At 49.7% G+C, this 23,180-nt stretch overlaps 1 protein-coding gene across 1 annotated transcript in view; it reads right to left on the bottom strand.

The window, feature by feature from the left end:
- MTMR10 (myotubularin related protein 10) overlaps nt 1–23,180 on the bottom strand; it is a 62,066-nt gene that overhangs the window by 13,230 nt on the left and 25,656 nt on the right. The window contains exons 4-11 of the mRNA XM_015419491.1: nt 21,946–22,018; nt 19,256–19,398; nt 11,477–11,567; nt 7,535–7,715; nt 6,416–6,503; nt 4,669–4,757; nt 3,435–3,565; nt 1,224–1,293 (exon numbers count right to left, since the gene is read on the bottom strand). Of these exons, the coding sequence (XP_015274977.1) occupies nt 1,224–1,293; nt 3,435–3,565; nt 4,669–4,757; nt 6,416–6,503; nt 7,535–7,715; nt 11,477–11,567; nt 19,256–19,398; nt 21,946–22,018 (866 nt within the window). The remainder of the gene's footprint in view (nt 1–1,223; nt 1,294–3,434; nt 3,566–4,668; nt 4,758–6,415; nt 6,504–7,534; nt 7,716–11,476; nt 11,568–19,255; nt 19,399–21,945; nt 22,019–23,180) is intronic.

The following is a 23,180-nucleotide window of genomic DNA, read 5'->3' as shown; positions in this document are numbered from 1 at the left end:
GGGATGCCAGAATCCGGGCGGGACCTGGAGATCCCTCAGAACTGCAGCTCATCTCCAGACTACAGTGATCCATCCCCCTGGAGAAAATGGGTGCTTTGGAGGGGGGACTCCGTGGCATGGTACCCCCCTGAGGCCCCTGCCCTCCCCAGGCTCCACCCCTAAATCTCCAGGAGTCTCCCAAGCTGGATCTGGGAACCATACCTCCCCACCGTCCCCCACTGGCGGCCGGGGGGGACCAGACCATCTCTAACTAGGAGGGATTTTTTCAGAAAGATTTCTAAGGTTCTTAAGAACATAAGAGAAGCCAATGTTGGATCAGGCCAAAGGCCCATCCAGTCCAACACTCTGTATCTCACAGTGGCCAGAAATACCAGGGGCCATCAGGAGGTCCACCAGTGGGGCCAGGACACTAGAAGCCCTCCCACTCTTGCCCCCCCCCCCCAAAGCACCAAGAAGACAGAGCATCACTTGCCCCAGAGTCCCTACCTATACCTTGTGGCTAATAGCCACTGATGGACCTCTGCTCCATATGCTTATCTAATTCCCTTTTGAAGCCGTCCATGCTTGTAGCCGCCACCACCTCCTGTGGCAGTGAATTCCAAGTGTTAATCACTCTTTGGGTGAAGAAGTACTTCCTTTTATCCGTTCTAACCTGACCACTCAGAAATTCTTCCTCACAGTAGGGCTACCTGGAATTCACTGTGCAAAATAGTAATAGGAGGAGGAAGAGGAAGGAGGAGGAGGTTGGATTTATACCCCGCCTCTTACTCAAAGTCTCAGAGCGGCTCACAAACTCCTTTTCCTTCCCCTCCCCACAACAGACACCCTGTGAGGTAGGTGGGGCTGAGAGAGCTCTGAGAGAACTGTCCTTGAGAGAACAGCTCTGACAGAACGATGGCTTGCCCAAGGTCATCCAGCAGCTGCGAGTGGAAGAGTGGGGAATCAAACGCGGTTCTCCCAAATTAAAGTCGCCCACATAACCGCTACACCAAACTGGCGGCAGCAGCATTAATTTATCCAGTTTCTCTTAAGAGGCTGGTCTTGTTTTCTAACAGCCCTGAACTCCTAGGTACAGCTCAGCCTGCTGTTATCCCCACACCGACAGGAGAAAGCTTGATTAAAGCCACCTGGTGAGTACAGAGGCAGAGGCGAGATCCGAATGGGTTGACTTCCTGATTTATACACAGCTCAACCTCTTTGTCGGCTGTCACTGCTGCGCCTACCTCACGTGCTCCAGCCAACGCGAATTTTCCACCAAGGATAACCATTTCTCCTCCGTTTCTTCAAAAGGCTCTGGTGAGTGAAAAGAGCAGTGGTTCGGGTTAGCCGGGCCAAGCTGTCAAAGTTAACACAGTTTTTCAGTGCTCTTCAAATCCTCAGGATGCTACGATAGCAGAGCAAGGTGTAATGTGTGTGTGTAAAACTATGGCATGTCGCTATACCATGGTTAAGGGACTGGCGCACATCCCCTTTACTCTGGAGCACTAAGTTCTTCCCTGCCCACCTCGCCCGACAGCCAGCATTGCTTTCAATTTCCAGCACGAACAAGGGTTTCCTATCTCTGGCTTCACAACCTTATTCCACCGCAGAATGTGTATTCGCGGCCTTTTTGGTAAGGATCAAGATACTCACATGGCTGTCAGAATCGAGAGATGCAGGATATATTCTCTCTCTCTGCACACACAAACACACCTCCCTTCTAAAGATGATCCCCCATAGCAATAAAAATATTTAAGAAATTAGGGGCACATTAGCACAGCGCATGGCCTGCAAAGTCATCATTGAGCAGCTGCCGTAAGAGTTGACGAGCAGAGTAACATCTAGGCATTTTTATGCTGGAAGCTGGAAATCCATCTGAAAGCATTCCTCTTGATTGAATTTTAACCGCCGCCAGCACTTTGTAATGTATTATTTTAATTGTTATGTTTTAATCTGTATTATGTATGCTTTTATCATGTATTTTAAGTTATTGGAAGCCACCCTGACCCTGCTTGCGGGGAGGGCGGGGTATAAATCAGACAAGAAATAAATAAATAAATAAGATATACAAATCTGTTTAAAAGAGCAAGAGTCCATTTGCACCTTAAAGACTAACAAAATCTGTGGCAGGGTCTGAGCTTTCGTGAGTCACCGCTCACCCCTTTGGGCACAGCTAGAATGTGAGTCCACCTGTCCTTATATCTTGTAGAGTGGAGTGATTTCCAATGCTGAATGACATGCCTACTGCCCCTCTCCATATCACACCTCATCCAATCATGCTACTGTCATTCACCAGCTATTGTCATTCTAGCTGCATCTGAAGGACTGAGCAGTGACTCACCAAGGCTCCTACCCCTGCCACGAATTTTGTTAGTTTTACCATTTTTTCTGCTAAATGTGAATTATTAAAGTATTTTAGAACGATTCGTTGGCAAAAATACAACAAAAGCATTAACCATGTAGCTGTCCGATGTAGCTGACCAGAGCATAAGGTAACATGTAGAACCGTTGGCAAAAATACAACAAAAGCATTAACCATGTAGCTCAACAGTACATTCAGAATGATGTCCCTCCTGTAGAAATATTTACAGTCAATGACAAGGCACAAGGTCCTAATCTACTTATTACAGAAACAACTAAGACAAACGACGGCGTTCTAGTAATCATTCCGTTTGCGTATTCTTCATCAGGTTTGTCTGTTGTTGTTGATTATACACCATCTTGGGGTACTGAAGGCAATGTTTCAAGATTCTTAGTCCTACTTCATATACTATATTGGTGCCACACTATTGCATTTCAGTTCTGGTGACTGGGAATTGCCAGTATTAAACTATGATGTGACTACGTCTACAATACATTTCAAATGGCTGAACGAGGGAAGTATCGGCTGTAAATATTTCTACAGGGGTGACATCATTCTGAATGTACTGTTCAGCTTCATGGTTAATGCTTAAGCTGTATTTTTGTTAATGAGTCATTCTAAAACACTTTAGTAATTCACATTTAGTATGATATAATACAGAAAAGAATTATAAAATTATACACACGGTGATTTAGTGTTTTACTCAGTCACATTCATCACGGTCCAGTTTGTTGCAACAAATTTTGTTCAGTCTTTAAGGTGCTCCTGGACTCTTGCTCTTTTCTACTGTGCTATGGACAGAATAACACAGCGACCCATCTTGATCTAAAGCTGTTTGAGTGATACTTTTCGGGGAGTTCTGCAGGCTCTTCTCCCCGACCACACCTTCATTCCATCAGACAGACACGGCTTTCGTTTATGTATTTATGTGTCACGTGCATGACTCTCAAGGGAGTTGCCGAGACAGGGTTAGCTTCCTGCTACCATCAGCCCATCATGTTCACCCTGACATTCGAGTGACCTCTCTGCATGAGGTCCCTCTTGGGAGAATCCTATGCAACGTTCCCCACACAGGCTCACGCGGGCAGCGTACCGTTCACACACAACTGCTTGAGCTTGAGAAAAGCGGCCTGGACGTCCTGGATGGCGGGCAGACTCTTGTCCAGATCAGATTTGTAAACATCGCTTCTCTGCGGATGGCTTCTGGTGATGGCGTTGCAAATTCTAGTGTTTCAAAGAAGAGGGAAATCATTGAGAAGGCGCGCCTGTGCAAGCTGCACTCCCCCCCGCCCCCCGATGAAGGGAGCTTTGACTCCCAAAAGCTTCTACGCTGGAAACTCTCGTTGGTCTCTTAAGGTGCTACTGGACTCAAATCTAACTGTTTTATTGCCGACCAACGTGGCTACACTCTGAAAGATATTCTGTGTTAACTTTTGCATTCTGGGATGTGCAACTGCAGCCACGCGCCTTTTCCCCGTGCCGAAAAACAATACGCACAGCAAAGTTCTTCATGCAAATGTCTGTTTTCAGCGGTCTCCTGCTTGCGGTGACAACAAGCTGCTCTACCTTTTGCAAAGGGCCTGCTGAAGTGTAACACACGCAAGCTGGGGTTTGGGGGTGGCGGCCCAAAAGGCGTCTGCCTAACCTTGACCAGGGCCAGAGCCTTTTCAGCTCTGGCCTCAACCTGGTGGAACAAGCTCCCACTTGAGACCCAGGGCCCTGCGGGATCAACCACAATTCCGCAGAGCCCGCAAAACGGAGACGTTCCGCTAGGCTTTTGGTTTGGTTCAGTTATATAGGCCTCCCCTGCTCGAACTTGCCTACACTGGGTATTATGGCATTCCTATGTTCTTGAAGGCGATTTGGCCCACCTGTTCAAACTGTTGCCCCCTGGTACTTGCAGTGTGCACTCTGGGCTTATGAAATTATCTGGGTCGCCAAACAACACAGAACACAACAAGAGCCCCGCTGGATCAGGCCAGTGGTCCACCTAGCCCAGCGTCCTGCCTCACAGTGGCCAGTTAGTTCCTCTGGAGGGCCAACAACAGGGCATGGAGGTCGAGGACTTCCCCTGAGGTTGCCTCCTGGCTCTGGGATTCAGAGAATTATTCCTGTGGCCATCACTACATTCCCCCCCCCAGTCATCACCAGGGCTAGTAGCCACTGATAGACTTAGCCTCCATGAATCTATCTAATCCCCTTTGGGAGCTGTTTATTCCTGTGGCCATCACTACATCCCTTGGCAGCGAATTCCACCTTTTAATCACTCTCGGTGTAAAGTCATATTTCCTTGTAAGAACACGAGAAGACATTGCACGCTTCCTTACCGTTGGTCGATCTTTCGCTGCTGCAACGGATCCTTAATGTTGGCCATCCTCACGAGAGCGCTTCCATTGGAATGATTCCAGCACCACATCTACAAGAGAAGGACAATTTTTTTTGTCTGCCTGCGTATCATGGAAGTTCAGACATTAATTGCACGTATCTAACACGTCTGCAGCATCGTGAGAACCAAAGCTGTTTTTAAAAGAACATTTTTAAAATTGTTAACAGAACCCAATGCGGGATGATCATGTGGCTCCCCGTCGCCAAGTCCTGCTAGCCACTCAGCTGCTGCACGCCTCCACGGTGCCACAGCCAAGCCCCTGGCAGCTCCACCATCGCCTCCCGACACCTGCCAGCCAGGGTGCCACTGTGCCCCCGCCCCCTTCAGTGGGGGAGGAGCCAAGAGATGCCATGCAACCTGCCCCAATAGCGGACAGCAGCTAAAAGGAGGCGTTCCCTATTTGGGAGAGAACCAATTGCTGGAGAGGGCCGTGACTTTCCCGGTCTGCTTGTGGACTTCCTGGCAGTAGCGAGTGGCTGCTGTCAAGACTACACTGTTGCACCGACACCATGCTGCCCTGAGCACAGGGTAAGGGACTGGCTGTCAGACTCAGGCATCTGGCTAGCTGAAACCTGGTGTATTTTAACCTGTCATATTCTGCTTGCCCTCTGTACCCTTATCGCTGCCCTCACCTGCCACTGCATTCCTGGGGGGGGGGAGTGTCTGTAGTGAATTGGGAAGGCTCGCTTGGTAACTTTCCTACAGGGCCTCAAGACATCTCTCAAACGAGAAACATCCTTGAAGTAAAGTCCGTGCCTGGCTAGATAATGGCTGTATATCTTTCAAAGTCGTCGTAGTAATGCCGATGTGGTTGTGAATGGAATTTTGGGGTTGTGCCTATATCCTGTTTTCCCGCCTTTGCACTTCAGTCCTATTAATGGACAGAGGCTCAGAAATTACATCTGCAAGTTCGTTTAGTACCCTTGGATGCAGCTCATCTGGCCCCGAGGACTTAGTTTCATTTACTACTACCCTTATGCTGATCCTAGGCTGCAACTCCCTTCCCTCATCATGTGTTCTGTTTTTGCCATGTTGAGTACCGTTTCTCTTGCAAGAGAAGACTGAGGAAAAGTAGGAATTGAGCAGGAATTGAGAGTCTTGTTTCTCTCAGCCAGGAACTGGAACTCTGGGGTTTAACATCAATGGTCTAATGGTTAACAGTTGCCAACAGATATTTGGTTCACTAACTGCTTTCACCCCCTCCCCCCTGCTGTAAATTGGGGGTTAGGATTGTATTACGGTGCCATGTGGGCATCAAATATTTCTAGAATTGTATTTTTAGACTATTTAATGATTTTATATGTATTTTATAGGAATTTGTTGTACACCGCCCTGAGCCTGCTTGTGAGGAGGGTGGTATAAAAGCCTAATATAATAATAATAAATAATAAACAAAGAGTTTGAACCCACAGTATCTCATATCTCTAAAGATAAAACATTCACTGCTAAAGTGCGTGTGGAGAGTGACTTGACTGGGAACCTGACAGGTGGCTCACAGCGCTGGAACGAATTGCCCTCTTACATGGCTGTGCGACAGAGCAGAAATCAGGGACACCGATTTTCATAGCACCCTCCCAGGGCAGAGTTTTCCTGGTGCACAGTACGGTGCCTTTGCCCTCTTGCGAGGCAATGTGTTCTAGCAATAAGGCAACAGTTATCCGGCAGCAACATCGGCTTCACACACTCACCGGCATCCGCCTTCCAGTAAAAGCATGGGAGTAGTGCTTTAGATCTTGATCTGCCAAGGATGACGGCACTACAAAGTACTCTGGAAGACTGGGGAACAAGAACAGAAATGCATGCCTAATAGCTTCATTTGAAATGCAGTTTTTTGTTTGTTTGTTTGTTTTAAAGTTACCTTAACAGTTTTGTCTTGCTGAAATCCAACAAAGTGTTTAAACGGAATGCTAAAACTAAAGAGCTGAAACCTCCCACTTGGGGAAAAACAACAACTGTAGAATCTTGATTTAAGCACACAAATTCTGATCTGTATCCTTTACTAAAAACAGAAACACAGCTCTGATCATATCATACATGTATACATGAAGCTGCCTAATACTGAATCAGGCCCTTGGTCCATCAGGGTCAGTGTTGTCTACTCAGACCGGCAGCAGCTCTCCAGGGTCTCAGGCAGAGGTCATTCCCATCACCTCCTGCCTGGTCCTTCTAACTGGAGATGGTGGGGATTGAACCTGGGACCTTCTGCATGCCAAGCAGAGGCTCTGCCACTGAGCCATGGCCCCTCCCCTTTAATACATGAACACATGAAGCTGCCTTCTACTGAATCAGACCATTGATCTATTAGGTTCAGTCTTGTCTACAGACTGGCAGTGGTTCTCCTGGGTCTCAGGCAGAGAAAGGTCTTTCCCATCACCTACTGCCTGGTCCTTTAAAATGGAGATGGTGGGGATTGAACCTGGAAACTTCTGCATACCAAACAGAGGCTCTTCTACCAGGCCATGGGGCCCCTCCCCATTTTATCGAGGGCACTTTCAAGCACACTAAATAACACACGGTCAATGCACTTTGCAACTGGATTTCACTGTGTGAAACCGCAAAACCCACTTGAAGTGGACTGGAACGGCATTATTTAGCACGTGTGAAAGCGCCGTGACCGACTGGTGCTTCTTTGGCGGCCACCGGAACTCATTTTTTGTCTCCCTTGGTTGAAGTAGCTGATTTCTGCCAGCCACACTCTAGGAACTCAGTGACTCTTAAAGAGACCAGAGAGCCACAGGCGGCCCGCATCCAGCTCCAGCCTCCCAACCTGGGCGTCGTTTCTTGGTCAAACAGAAGAGCAAGCTTACCAGGTAGATATCATGTAGCCTTCGTTGACCGAACACACACGCCACTCGGAGGCTCCCGTCCTCTTGATTTCTCTGTCCCAGTCCGAGTATGTTTCAAACAAAGGGGTCTGCGGGCTGCTGGTGATGCCGCCACCACCCCCTCCGCCTCCCCCTCCAGGGTCTATTCCGTTCACCTTTTTTGCTAGGAGAAAGCAAAAGGCAGACTTTAAAAATACTCCTTCCGACTGCAAAGCAGTCGCACGATATCATCTGCTACAAAAGGTACCAGCGATCTTACCGGGGCGAACTGGCAGCGTTGACCAGTTTATTTGGTTGTACTGCTTTTGTGTGTGTGTGTGGGGGGGGAATTGCAAACTTGAGTGAGAATGGTAAAAAGAAGATAAGAGAAGCCAATGTTGGATCAGGCCAATGGCTTATCCAGTCCAGCACTCTGTGTCACACAGTGGCCAGAAATACCAGGTGCCATCAGGAGGTCCACCGGCAGTGGGGCCAGGACAATAGAAGCCCTCCCACTCTTGAACCCCCCCCCAAGCACCAAGAATACAGAGCATCCCTTGCCCCAGACACAAGAACATCAGAGAAGGCAATGCTGGATCAGGCCAATGGCCCATCCAGTCCAACAGTCGGTGTCACACAGTGGCCAGAAATACCAGGTGCCATCAGGAGGTCCAGCAGTGGGGCCAGAACTCCAGAAGCCCTCCCACTCTTGAACACCCCCCCCAGGCACCAAGAATACAGAGCATCCCTTGCCCCAGACCAAGAGTTCCCATCTGTACCTTGTGGCTCATAGCCACTGACGGACCTCTAATGAAGAAGATGCGCTGCTCTGACAGTCCCATATGTTGATTTATTTTAAGTGCGATACTGATCGCCCCTCCCACACTGTGCAATCTCAAAGACTGCTCCAGGTTTCAGTGGGCTTAGAATTCGATCCCAGCTCTCCCTCCCCCACCACTCAAGCCGCCCTCCGCGTTTGGAACGGTTTCACTCCCAAGACTGTTTCCACTGAGCCTCCTTCTCATGTTGTTCTCTCCCTCCAGATTTCAAAGAGACAGAGCGTAGGCATGGATGCGGCTGCTTGGTTTTCTTGGCGCCTTCGAAGGTGGTACAGACGGCCCAGGGGGCTAGAGCTCAACAGTGACTGGGCCTCGAGCCCCACACACGCAGACGGCAAGGCAGGAGGGAGACCGTCCCAGTGCTGGAGGGTGGCTTAGGCCGTTTCTCCTTGGCAGCTGCTGGTGGCTTCAGGACTCAGACTGCAAGGGGAAAGCTCCAAAGGGCTCTTCTGCAAGGGAAAGGAGGACAGCACCCAGAGCTCAGCCTCTGTGCTGGATGGCCCTCTTTTAGTCACTGCATGCCATACACAGACATGTATCCCCCTTCCCAGCACGTGCGGGAACTTGCCCACTTCTGGGCAGCCTTTCAACACAAAAGTGTGCTGGCCTTTGAGGGAACATAAGCACATAAGAGAAGCCATGCTGGATCAGGCCCGTGGCCCATCCGGTCCAACACTCTGTGTCACACAGTGGCCAAAACCCAGGGGCCATCAGGAGGTCCACCAGCGGGGCCAGAACTCCAGAAGCCCTCCCACTGGCAGGCCTGAGACACAGGACAGAATCCCCCAAAGCGACCTTAAGATAAAACCAAGATGAGGTTTGAAATCATTTGTCTGCGTTTCACCTCTGCACTCTAAGCCAGTGGTACTCAAATCCATGGCTCATGGGCAGAGGCTTCTGCAATTAACCTCGGCTGAAACAGCCACATTTACTTCCCTCCCTGCCATGAGGCGTTTGATTACATTTGTGATTGTTGGATTTCAGTTTTATGTATTTTTATGTACTCTCTTTTACGCACAGTATCCATGTCATAAGCCGCTGATAAATGTATTAAATAAATAAGTAAAACATCAGCTGCTGAAAGCAACGTATTCTGCCACCCCGGCGCAGTCGGCCTCGAGTAGGGCTCTGAAGAGGAGGCACGGTGATATTCTAAATCAGAGATTCCCGAACTTATTTGGCCTACCGCCCCCCTGGAAATCTACCGTCAAGAAGTGGACAAAAAGATGCAGTGACAAATTTGCACATAGTAAAAAAAGATGTTGTTGTAAGGAAAGATGTTGCTGGCCTGAAGCCAGAGGCCGGCAGCAACCACCACACAATAGCCCAGCAGCAACAAGGGTGCACATGCATTTGCAGTTTGCAAATACATGGCTGTGACTGGCTGTGGGGACTTCTCTCCACCTTCCTCCCTGATCCCAGGGAAGACCAGAAGAAGGCAGGAAAGGCTGCTTCTGGGTTCTTCTTTCTTTATGCTTCTACTGCCCCCTTTTTTGTATTCAACACCTCCCCCCCCAATTGCACCCAAGGCTCCGACTGCCCACCTGGATCGTTCCAGTACCCACCCAGAGGGCAGTATTGCTCACTTTGGGGACCTAAATAAACAATAAATCCACCAGGAACAGTCTCCTGCGCAAGAGCACAGCTGGGCACTAATGCGCCACCTCCGCTTGTCGCATGACTCTGCCATCGCTGCACAGAACCTGCAAGCTTCCAGATGCCAAAGCGAAACTGGGATGAAAGTGCCCTTCTTTTGTGAAGGGGAACAACCCTCTTCCTAATTCTAGATTATCACTTTCTAATATAGAGGGGTTTTAAAAGAAAAAGGAACGGCCATTTGTCAACCAGGTTGCTTCTGCTTTTAAACCTCAATTTTAAATCTGAAGACTGTGCGGCATGCTACGGGACTCTGCCCTGGGGACCCTGCGAAGCCTTGTGGTAGAAAAATCCGGGTTTGTAGGGTTGCCAAGTGAATTTTACTCACTGGCGGGGGAGCCTCGCCGCGCTCCGGGAGCTGTCCCTTGTCGTGCGTGCCACCAGTGATGCGCGACATCGATCACGTTAAGGGTGTGGCCCCGATGATCGGGGCCACGCCCCCATGCTGCGCTTCGGGGGGCGGAGTTCCCCCCGGGGCCCAATTCCGCGGCAGCGGAAATCGGGCCTCCAAAGTGGGAGTTTACCTGCCCCCCGCCCCCACTTGGCAGCCCTACTGGTTTGCAAGCCCCGCGTTTCAAGGTTACCAAACTGACAAGGTTTGGTGAGGGACTGGCCTCGAGCCGAGAGGGTGTGCTCCAACTCAGCGGGGGTGGCCAAAGCTCTGGCTGGGCTGCCTAGCAAGCTCCTGGGGAAAGGAGGGATGGGGTCCCCATTGGTACAAATCCTTCTCCTGCAATGCCACCAAGAACAGAGGCTTACCAAGCGAAGGGCTAGTGTGTGAGCCTGCTGGAAAGAGGACTCATCTAGGTGTTTCACGGACACCTGACAAAGACACAGGGAGAGGCATCGAAGGGAGGGGAGGCTGAGATGTTACTCATACTGACATTATCTTGTCGATTTTATCACTAGATTCGTTTTAAACATATTACTTCAATGATCGTCACCTACCCAGGCAGGTCTAATCAGTTTTACTCTACTCTCCCTTTTAGCTGACATCTGTAATGGAATTACTGCTTAGGTGGCAAGGTTGTGTGCTGTGGCCATCCTAATCAGGCAAAAGACTATTACTTCTCAGGAAATTTTAAAACTCACTTTGTTTTATTCACTAAAAATTTTAGCTGTCAACTGTCTGGCTGTATTTCTGTTGTTAACTATATGCTACATTTTAGTGGGATTTGCTGATCTTTGTAATAAATCAAATCGAATTGACATAAAGGGCTTTTTTCCCTGGGAAATAATGTTCTGCGCTCCTTTGCTCAAGGCTGATGAACGTATGAAAAAGGGAGGGGGTAAGGAAGAGGCATGGAAAGATGCATTGCCAGCGATTGTAAGGTTCTGCAAAACAAACCCCCTGGGGAGTTTTGGGGAGAAAACGTCAACACAGATGTAGCCGCCGTTTCTGCATCTTAAATTGCCTGCGCGGGTTATGACGACATGCAAAACAAGTTACCTGGATTGTGATATTTCTTTCCCACGTATTCGAAGGCAAAGAGGAGCTGGAGATCCGCTGGCTGAGAATAATGAGCTATGGCGAGACACACCTGGAGGAGGGGAAAACAAAAGGAACTGTGAGGCATTCCAAGTGCCATTCCCACGGTGAAATAGATTGGCTGGTTTAGGTTGAGAGTTAGACAGACAAGCCCAAAGTCACCCTGTGAACATGATAGATTACCACCACCACCACCACCATCTGGCATTGTGTGCAGTATAGCCAGGAGATCCTAAGATTGTCCGGCAGTCAGAAGTTCCAGCTCTTTTAGCGTTATGCACCAGTAGGTAGTGAGCTAGACTTGTTTTTAAGACAACAGACATTTCAGAGGTGGGTTTGCCATCACCTGCCTCTGCATCACGACCCTGGTATTCCTTCCAAATACTAGCAAAGGCTGACCCTGCTTAGCTTCCGAGATTGGGCCAGCTTGGGCCAGACATGGCAGAATGAACACTGGACTCCAGGTCTTAAAGTACCTCAGCCCACTCATCAAGCTGAAGAAGAAGAGACTGGATTTATACCCTACCCTTCACTACCCAAAGGAGTCTCAGAGCGGCTAACAATCTCCTTTCCCTTCCCACAACAGACACTCTGTGAGGCAGGTGGGGCTGAGAGAGCTTTTTTGAGGACTGCCCTTGAGAGAATAGCTCTGAGAGAACTTGTGACTGACCCACGGTCACACCAGCAGTTGCATGTGGAGGAGTGGGGAATCAAACCTGGTTCTCCCAGATTAGAGCCCATGCTCTTAACCACTACACCAAACTGTCTCTTGGCAGATTCTCAGTTTGCCCTCCTGGACTGAACACCTGAAGATCTTAAGAGTACTTTTCCAACATCCCTCCTGTGTTGCTTGGTTAATAATCTAGTGAAATGCATTAACGAAGCTCTCATTATTACAGTACTGGTTGTTTTATCTAGAACGGCCACCGTCTGGATCAGATGATTACTACAGAGACCTGGGCAACGTCACTGCCAAATCGTTTCAGTCCTCCATTTCCCCTGTTGTTCTCCCATTATTTTTTTCAGACCTGGTTTGTGGCCTTTTTTCCTTTCAAAACTTAATGGACTGAAATGCAAGCCTTTCTGGTTTGAATGGCAAAGCACTAACGATGGCAGGAGAAATGGTCGGATGGCCGGTGCCCTGCCACTTCTTCACTGCATGGCCATTTTCAAGCATCCTCAAACACATTCCCTTCCCCACATCATACTTGAAGCAGCAAACAGATCAGGGAATGTTACATTAAAAAGTTTACTACACTAAAAGGGGGGAGGGAAAGCATACATAAGATCTCTCTGTGTATGGACAGGATATTGTGGGGTTTCACTGGGGATATCTAAATTAATATATATAATGCTACATTAAATACACCATAGAGTAACACAATACCAACTGTAGTGGTATTTTCAAATATTGTTTTAAAGGAGTATTCACTCACAATCTTTAATGAAATACTTCACCAAAGGGCTCCCCCATTTTCTCATTCCGGGCCGGAAATTGAGAAAAATAAGGTTTCCCATTCATTTTACTGCTCTAACCCTGCAGGAACCTCCTCCCCTTCTATCTTAGGACTAGATTTGCCAACCTCCTGAAAATTGTGCTTGTGAGAACACTGAATAATCATATTGGATGTGATAGCACTGCATGTATGGACAACGTCCTATCCCCTCTTTGAAAAAGCTTTTTGGAAACGGATTTCCAACAGGGGTGGAACGGAAGTGTCCTTCCGACAGTCTTCACATACGCACTTTGAAACGGAACTACTTGAAATATTCATCTGCTGTACTTTGAAACTGATGAACTGAAAACGTTCATATGACACAGGCACTTTATTCCCTTTTTGAAATACTGGATGAGAATGAAACATTTATGAATTCAGCATCTATGGATTGATTATCTGATTGCTGTATGAACTATGTTGATATGAATACAGATTGTGTGAGAGTGTCTTTATTAACTACAGAATACAAAGTATATATTGATCCATAGTAATTTGTTCACGGTTTTTCTCCTTGCGTGAACTCTCTTTCTGTGAATCTCTCACTGACTATTAACCTCCAGGTGGGGCCTGGTGAACTCAAGAAACTATAACTGATTTCCAGACTGCGGAGATCAGTTCCCGTGGAGAAAAGGGCAGCGACAGAGGGTGTCCCCTGTGAGGTGAGAAGCCCTCCTTAAGACTGATGCAATCGGCAGACAAGAACAAGCAAAGCCCACGTCCTCACTCTACTGCTCCTTGTTTACGCTGAGAAAGGAAAATACAAAAGCGAAAGGGGCAGACACGGGCCCTGCCAGGCTACTCTTTGCCGAGGAACCAAAAAAAAAATATCCACAGGCAATTTTAGATGAGAGATGCCGACGCAGAGATGGAAAAAACAAATTTCCTTCCTGACAAAAGCCCGGCTTGTTTGCCTGCTTGTCCCCAAAAGAGTTCAAGGCACATAGTTGCTACCGTTGTTCGGGGTTGTAACAGAAGAAGGCACTGAGTGCCAAACTGTAGACTCCTTCAACTTCAGAGGAATGCCACAGAGAAAGGAGAAAGTTCGGGGTTTTTTCCGTCCACCCTGAGAAAAAAGAACCATTTCTCTAATTCATCACTTTCCCCTGGGTACTGCTTACAGGGCAAAAACAAAAAAAAGGAAGCTCAAATGCCACCCTCTTGGAACTGAGCCATGACAGAAAAAATGCAGAGCTGGGGGTTACTTTCTCAAAAAAAAAACCTCCCCCCAAACAACAGCAGCACATGAGCCACTAGTGAGAGCAGGTGTGCCTTCGTCTTATCAAACAGCCTGTGCAATAAACCAAGTTTGAAGGAGACTTTAGCTGCCTGTGTTGCTTAGTTCCACTGCACCACCAAGAAGAAGGAGGAGGAGGATTCATATCCTACCTGAAGGCGTCTCAGAGCAGCTTACAATCTCCTTTCCCTTCCTCTCCCCACAACAGTCACCCTATGAGGTGGGCAGGGCTGAGAGAGCTCTCTAAAGAACTGCCCTTGAGAGAGCAGCTCTGAAAGAACTTGTGACTGGCCCTAGGACTGGATTTTAAGATGTATAGTATGTTTTTAAACTATAAGTATATTATGTTTTATTGTAGCAAGGTTATCTTGCCTTTGTAAGCCGCCCTGAGCCCTACGGGGGAGGGCGGGGTATAGATCTGATAAATAAATAAATAAATAAACAAGGTCCCGCCAGCAGCTGCATGTGGAGGACTGGGGAATCAAACCCAGTTCTCCCAGACTAGAGTCCACATTCTTAACCACTACACCAAGAGACTCACTCGCTTGCTCAATACCACCCCCACCCCATCCACACCAGCGAAAAAGCTGCAGTTCCGGGTGGAAGGGGAAGAAGTCAGTGTCTCTCCCTGCAGTGAGGGCCACTCGGAATCCAGTCGGAAGACAGAAAAGCCTCAGCTCTCCTCTGTAAGAGAGGAAGGCTGCACTGACAGCTTGGTGTGGGAGTGGGGGAGAGGGGAGGGCGGTGTTTTCCTAAGCAGACGAACTTTCTGTTAACTCAGGCTACCAGTCTCCCCTTCACCTCCCACTCATTCTGTTCCTTCTGCACCCTCCCAGGGCCATGGAGGACGGTCCTATTTTCTCCTTGCTGCCAGTGAGGAGCAGCGGTGCCTCCAACTAAGATCTGGGAGATCAGGGTTCCAAGCGCCAACAGAGCCAGGCAGATTTCTGGGCGACCTCTCCTGTGTGACTTAAGCACACAGTGGGACATTATAAGATGGATAAACAAGGGCTTCAAACTGAGTTCCTTGATTAACTGAAACAAACGAATGTTGCTCGACATCAACCGTTCCTCTTTGAGGGGATCCACGCCATTTGAGCTGCCACCCGCCGAGCCCAGACAACGGACCTCTTGGAAAACTGTTGCATCTGACTGCTATTTAAACATGCGTCGCTTCTTTCAAAGTTGCTGACGGGGCCTTTCCACAGCCTCCGCTTGCTTACAGGCAGCGAGGTCTTCCCCTCCCAGCACTTCCTCCCACATGTCCTTAAGCGGGAGGGTTTTCGGACTCAGCTTAACAGCAAAAACAGCTGAAGGATAAAACTTCGGCAACAAGGAGCATGAAGTCTGTCCTGTTAGTTCACAGCTCAAGCCCAGCCGCTCTCTAAGCACACGGACGGACCAGGTAGAATCAGTGATGGAACTCCGTCCTTGAACGTTGTTTTGGCCCATTCTGCAATGTGGTGGGACCTCTTATTCGGCTGAGTACGGCCAAGTGACCCCTGAAAAAAGCATACCGACGGGGTCCCAACAGTTCGCTACCAAAGACTACATCAGCCCATTTAAAAATCTGCATCTGATTTGCTTTAGAGTAGGGGTCCCCAGACTTTTCGAGTATTCACACACATTCGGAATTCTGACACAGCGTGGTGGGTACAGTCACAAAATGGCTGCCGCAGGAGGCGGAGCCAATCGCAAAATGGCTGCCGCAGGAGGCGGAGCCAATTGCAAAATGGCTGCCGCAGGAGGCGGAGCCAATTGCAAAATGGCTGCCGCAGGAGGTGGGGCCAACCACAAAACGTCAGGGAACAAAGTCATGCATAACTCTCGTGGTAACTCTTCAACCTTTAAGACAGAAGCTCTGTTTAACAGGACGCTTTTTAATCTGCACAGCCAATCAGAAGCACCACTAAGCAAAAGCTCCATCCAGCCCCGCCCACTTTCTATAAAAACACTCGCAGGTACCAGGAAAGACGCTGGCGGGCACCGTGTTGGGGATCCCTGCTTTAGAGGAACGGACGCTGCAGTAAAGGGAAGGCTGGAATACAGAACAGACGCAGCCAAGCCCACTTTTGTCCTGGGGTGTGTGGGGAGAACGTGCCACTGGGCACGCTACTTTTGATAGGATCAGGATGCTGGATTGCGGATCTTCAGCCAGCTGCCCCACATGCAACGGCCTCCGTCAACTGGCTGGCCCTCGCCACTGCTGGCAGGGATTCTTTCCGGTGTCACATTCCAGAGCAGAGGCAGAAAGAAAGCAACGGTCGGTTCAAGGCAGTTTTGGAAGCTGGCACGAAGGAAAGTGTGTGAGCGGTCTCTGCTTGGTTCCCCAAAACATGCTGCAAGGTCCAGAGACCCTTTTCATTCTGGGCTAACTAATCCTTCTGCAGAAAGAAAACGGAGGGTTTCTGAAGACAGCGATGGCTGCACAAATTCAGATGGACTGCCGTTGCACATAAACTCTTCCAAGCCCGTTGGCCGTCCTTTGGTACAAGGTGAACCAGACAGGTATTTACAGTTTCCACCTCTTCCATGTACTTGAGTGCAAGAAATTTAAAACCCCAAAAGGCAAATAATCCAGTATACACAACCCTCAATGAGCTTCTTGTTCTCAGTCATCCTGGAAGGGATTTTTTTAGCCGATGCAGAAGGCTAAGAACACACTGGAGAAAAACACTGACTTCAGTTTTTCCAGGAGCTACGTGTGAATTTTCACATCCTGACCTTTGTGTGACATTCGCTTAAGGACAGCCCCTGGAAGCAGGGACTCTGGCTAAGAGTTTCCGTTCCTGGCATCAACAGAATCTCTACTGTGGGCGTCACATGTCAATACACACCCGTATTCCAGTCCCAGCAGATTTAACTGAAACATTAAGAGTACTTGATCCATTAATCTTTAGGTTTTTGCAGTGGGTTGGGATCTCGGGAGGGATCACCGGAGCTGGGTCATAATTGCTCGAAGATGAGCGACCACGTGCCTGTGAGATGGGCCCCTCCTCCTCCTCCCTCAAGAAGCCCCTCTGGAAAAAACGCAAACCCTGCTATTGTGGAAGAATAAAAGAACTGAGCACACACCGACGTGAGCAGTGCGATGTCTAGTTGCAGCCTACGCGACTCTGCGCACTCCCAATTCAGTAAATTCCCAAAATGGAAGCCACAAGAAGTGTGATGAGGCTATTATGAGCCAAAAGCACTCGGGATGAGATGAGGCTATTATGAGCCAAAAGCACTCAATCAGTGAGAAGGGTGCCTACTGCTTCTCTGCATGATTTATGGCCTTCTTCCAAACGATATCCACTAAGGGCAGGTGATTCTGCAACCCCTTGGCGTGAACTGCGACTGGATCATCAGATCCTTTCCAATACAGAAGCTTGGCAGAACCAACAGCCCTCAAAACAGGCTGTCTGTTGCACCTCTGCACAAGTCCCTGCTCGGGGCGGTTCTCCTCTTAAGCAGCGACATGTGCGGAAACACAAGGGAACAGGCTTATTCTTTCTAGCTTTTAAATACTGAAAATATTGGAACTAAAACGATGGCGCCACATTTTTTAAAGAAGTGTGTCTCAGCTATCCGAATTTAGAAAATGTCTATCAGGTCTATCAGTGGCTACTAGCCGTGGTAACTAAAGGGAGCCTCCATGTTCAGAGGCAGTCAACCTCTGGATCCCAGAGCCAGGAGGCAATGTCAAGGGAAGGCCTTGGGCTCTATGCCCTGTTGCTGGCCCTCCAGAGGACCTGGTTGGCCACTGGGTAGACCACTGGCCTGATCCAGCAGACTGCTTCGTATGTTCACAGGTCACCCCCGAAGGCTAGAGAGGGATCTTGAAAGGTTCCCCAAGTTAGAAACAGTGCGTTACTTTCTGTTCTACCGAGTGGCCCGGTAAGAATGCCAAGTGTTCAAAGCACAAGAGACGGACTGGAGTGCTTTTCTGCAACCACAACGGTTATGGTTGGAAAGCACTTTGAACAAAGATGCGCCAGCCAGCCAGCCACTGTGGCCCCTGATGCTGAACTTCAAGTACACTTGAAATGCATTCAGTGCTAACACATGCACATGTTGGACAGAAATGTTAATTTCTTTACTCAGAAGTTCCCCCCACCCTCATGCTTTTAGTAAAATATTTTCCTCTTTAAGCAAACACACGGAACTCTGGCTCTCATTTATTTTACCCTGCTAATTACATTTTTAAAAAACCTCTTAACACCAGGGATCCCCAACTTTTTTGAGCCCGTCGGCACCTTTAGAATTCTGATACCGCCTGTTGGGCACAGCCGCAAAACAGCTGCCTCGGGAGTTGGAGCCAGCCATAAAATGGCTTACCTACGATCGCAGTGACGATCCTGGTGCTGTGGTGACAGCTGCTGCCAAAGCAACATTAAAAAAAACTGCACAGCCAATGAAATCTACAATGGCCAATCAGAAGCCTTGCTTGGCAAAGGCCTCATCTGACCCCACCCACTTTCTAAACAGACTTGGTGGGCGCCAGAAAAGGTGTCAAGCGGTCGCCACGGTACCCACAGCCATCATATTGGGGTCGCCTACAGTAAGTCCAAGGAAATTTTTACACCTTCCGCCTCTAGGGTTTCCAGGTCCTCTTGTCTTGCTGGGGGGGTGGGGGGATTTAGGGGGTGTGCTGGAACATCCCCAACATGATGACATTCACCTGGACGTGATGTCATCACATCAGGGACGTCACATGCGACACTCTGGTTTGAGGGCAAAACTCTACGGTAAAACCGGCTTCAAACCATAGAGCTTTGCCCTCAAACCAGCGCATTCCCATGCAAGGCCCCTGACCTGATGACGTGACTTCCGGGTGACGTCATCGCATGGGTAACATTGCACAACGTGGCTGTTTGGGGGGGTGGGCAGAAGCCCCGAAAACTGGGGGGAACCCCCGCCGGGACCTGGGGACTGGCAACCCTATCCTCCTCCCACAGCTGAGCATGTTATCAGTTCCAGGTGATATCCAAGAGAGAAAGGAGAAACTTATGCAGACTACGGTACCTTTTTTGCACTTTCTGGCCCTGCTTCATCGAAACGAAACCGGACGATCCGAAAGTCTTTGCAGTAAATGATCAACTCTGTCGGGTTAAATTTAAGTTTCTGGTTGGGGCCCAGAACTTTCTGTTTCCTCTTTGTGTCGTTGACTGCATAAGGAAGGGGGGGGGGGGGACAAAACACTTTTAAAGCAAAGCACACAGAACACCCAGCTGGCGATGCCGGAGATAATCCCTGGTGATATTTACTGGCTAATGAGAAAATAAAAGCAATGTGGGTGATGCAGCGGCAGTCACACCCCTGATGACGCTGCCGTAACATCTGCACCCAGTTCCTGTTCCGAGGAACCCGAATTGCTGTTTCAGCTTCGGAGTAGCCCTGGGAGGTCGCGAAGGCGAGCCGAGGAGGACTGGCCCTGCCCAAGGCCACCCAGGGAGCTGCGCAGATGAGTCTGGACCTGTGCTTGGGTTGCACGCATCCCGCCACGCAGGTCCTCCCAGGGCTAATGCCCCTGGCCCCCTCACATTCCCTGCTTCGCCGCACCGGGACTCGGATTAGGAAGGCAATTCCACAGAGGACAGCTTCAAGGCCGGGGTCCCGAAGTGCAGTGCCCGTTGGCGCCATGCTGCCCACAAACACCTGTCCTGGCATGCACCAGGGAAGCAGGAGGGGCCAGGTGGGGCTATTGCCCAGCAGGGCCTCTGATTGGCCATCGTAGATTTGACTGACTGTAAAGTAAAGGAATCTGACCCTAGGGATGCGGTGCTCATCTCCGTTTCCAAGCCAAAGAGCCAGCGCTGTCCGAAGACGTTTCCGAGGTCATGTAGCCTGCGTGACTAAACGCCGAGGCGCACGGAACGCTGTTACCTTCCCATCGAAGCGGTACCTATTTATCTACTTGCAGTATCTTGCTTTCGAACTGCTAGGTTGGCAGGAGCTGGACCCAGAGATGGGAGCTCACTCCGTCATGCGGCACATTCAGGTCTCCAACTGCTGAACTACCGACCTTCCGGTTTGCAGTTCAGTGTCTTAACCACTTGAGCCACCGCAGCCCTACAGATTGACTATACAGATTTTCCAGAATGTTGTTGTGGCAACAGCTGCCACCGCAGCACAAGGGTCTTCACTGAATGACGGAAGGCAAGCGGCGGCGGCCGTTTTGTGGCTGGCTCCACCTCCTGTGGCTGCGCCCACCACCCTGTGTCAGAATTCCAAAGGTGCCCACGGGCTGAAAAACATTGGGCACCTCGGCTTCAAAGCATGGAGAGCCTCGATGATGGGCTGGGGCCAGGATGCTCTTCTGAGCATTGTGATCCCACCTGACATGGCTACTGAATTTTCGAGCCCACAAGGGACTGCTGAGCCAACAGCTGACTAGAGGTGACCTGCACCTGGTCTCCCCTGCCCAGTGCCAAATAACGTGCTGTCCAGCAATACAGTGCTTCCTGTTACTTAGTCTGGTCTCCCTTAACAGGCTGTGACCCCTCGAGAGAAGCCACTGAAGTCCTCGCATTTGAAAAGCTGGCGGATCGTTCCGCTGAATATGCCAGAAACCTGTCCGAAAGCATCAGGCGAACAGCACGCCTGGCCTGTGCCATCTGGACAAGCGGAGTGGGGGTTGGCCCAGCCCTATGCATTAGACTGCAATATGAAAGCTGGTGATACCCTCTCCCAGCACAGCCTAAAGGGGCCTGCTCTTCCTCCACACACATGCCCCGGAGCCGGAAATGCTGCTCCTGGAAGACAGGGGACCCCCTCCTACCCCAGAAGAACATGAGAGGCAAGTCAGAGAGATCAGTGTTTGAATGGGGAAGGGAGGGGCTGTAGCTCAGTGGCAGAGCCTCTGCTTGGCATGCAGAAAGTCCCAGGTTCAATCCCTGGCATCTCCAGTTAAAAAGGACCAGGCAGTAGGGGATGGGAAAGACCTCTGCCTGAGACCCTGGGGAGCTGTAAAGAGGGGGTGTGGCTCAGTGGCAGCGCATCTGCTTGGCATGCAGAAAGTCCCAGGTTCAATCCCCGGCCTCTCGAGTTCAAAGGACCAGGCAGGAGGTGATGGGAAAGACCTCTGCCTGAGGCCCTGGAGAGCTGTAAAGAGGGGCTGTGGCTCAGTGACAGAGCATCTGCTTGGCATGCAGAAGGTCCCAGGTTCAATCCCTGGCATCTCCAGTTAAAAAGGACCAGGCAGTAGGGGATGGGAAAGACCTCTTCCTGAAACCCTGGAGAGCTGTAAAGAGGGGCTGTGGCTCAGTGACAGAGCATCTGCTTGGCATGCAGAAGGTCCCAGGTTCAATCCCCGGCCTCTCGAGTTCAAAGGACCAGGCAGGAGGTGATGGGAAAGACCTCTGCCTGAGACCCTGGGGAGCTGCTGCCAGTTTGAGCAGACAATACGGACCTTGATGGACCAAAGGTCATGTAAATTTTTTAAAAAACCCTTCCCATCAGCAGAAATCTACCACTGGAGCCAACCCACCGAGAGTAAGCTGATGTTGAAAATCGTCTTGGGTTAATCGCTCCAACACGCACCTTCAGGCTTCCCCCAGGAGAACATTCAAAGGACACATTCTCCTTGTGGGGTGGCACCTCAAACACAGGCCTGCTTAAAAGCAATTCTGACCACCCCACACAGATTTCTCTAAGCCAAAACGTGCCAAGAGAGCAAATATCTGACTTCCCACAGCCAGGGGCTTCCCATGTACCTGTGACTATCTGTTCGATGCATGTCAGTGCAACGTCATGTTCTCCCAGAAGAAGATTCCTGTAATGGAATTTCTGGAAAAAAAACCAAGCCAGAAGTTCCTCATAAATACCACAGTTCACTTTTGACTTCAGCGTAGTTACTCTGTGGGTGAAAGCAGACAGTTATTCTGCACGGCAAGAGTGTTGCGCAACGCTACCCAAAGCCCCGGGATCCAACCAAAGCTTCCTGTTCACTTCTACGGAAGGAAATATTTTAATGGGATTTCCCCTAACGTGCACACAGGCCATACGCCTTCTTCAAGAGAACTGGGGAAGTCCCTGTGCATGCAGAGCTCTGCACCCATGAAGCTGCTGCTGAATTGTAGCAACTGCTTCCAAAGAGAACAGGGCTGTTGCTGACCCACTGGAAGGGAGTCAGCATCTAGCGACCTTTCTGTCATGCCTGTATCTTGTCCCAGCAACTCCCGCGGCATCCCTAAGGCCAACACGGGGAAGCAAGCAGTGGCCAGGCATTCTCCTACTGTGCTCGGATCCGGAGCTTGCTGAGACCCTCCTCCCCCAGCAGCATTTCGTACTATATTTTCTCAGCGCTTGCATTGTGCTTGAGCGCTGTTAGCAGCTTTAGGAATCGATTTCTGCCTGAAAAACAAGTCTTTAACACAGTGGAAAGCCAGACAAAACGAAAGAGCGAACTCCATTAGATTTTTGTTCCACCCCGGCTGCTTTGATTTGCTATTATTTACAGATTCAAAAGGGTGAGAAAGGGATGGAACTTCGCTTGCTTCCGCCCCCCCCCCTTCTCAATTTTTGTTTCCGAAGGAGGCAGTTTCGTTTGCTCTTCTGAGTGCGGAACAACTGAGCGAGGGCTCACCAGTCAATAACCTCACAGGAGCCTTATCAGTGTCCTGGTATTTAACGCAACACCACTACACCAAATTGGTGAAGTGATGCCTAAACTTGCATTCACTACTAGAGACTTCCGCTCCCCCTGCTGTCATGGCAGTGCAGAAGAGTCCCAGGCAAAGGATAATTGTGATGCATACAGCCTAAAGCAGGGGTGTCAAACATGCGGCCCGGGGACCAGATCAGGGCCCCCAGAGGGCTTCTATCAGGCCCACAAAGGACTGGCTGTCTCCTGCTTCTTCCTCCAGTTCTGCTGCTTCTGCTGCATCATAGCTTGCTTTCCCAGACTCTCTCAATCGCTCAGGAGAGATAGATAGGCAAGCTTCTGCTC

This window comes from Gekko japonicus, unplaced genomic scaffold, assembly GCF_001447785.1.
Source record: "Gekko japonicus isolate JY-2015 unplaced genomic scaffold, Gekko_japonicus_V1.1 scaffold653, whole genome shotgun sequence".
Lineage (NCBI taxonomy): Eukaryota > Metazoa > Chordata > Lepidosauria > Squamata > Gekkonidae > Gekko > Gekko japonicus.
Note: the sequence above shows the minus strand (reverse complement) of the source record. Positions and strands in the feature narration are given on the sequence as shown.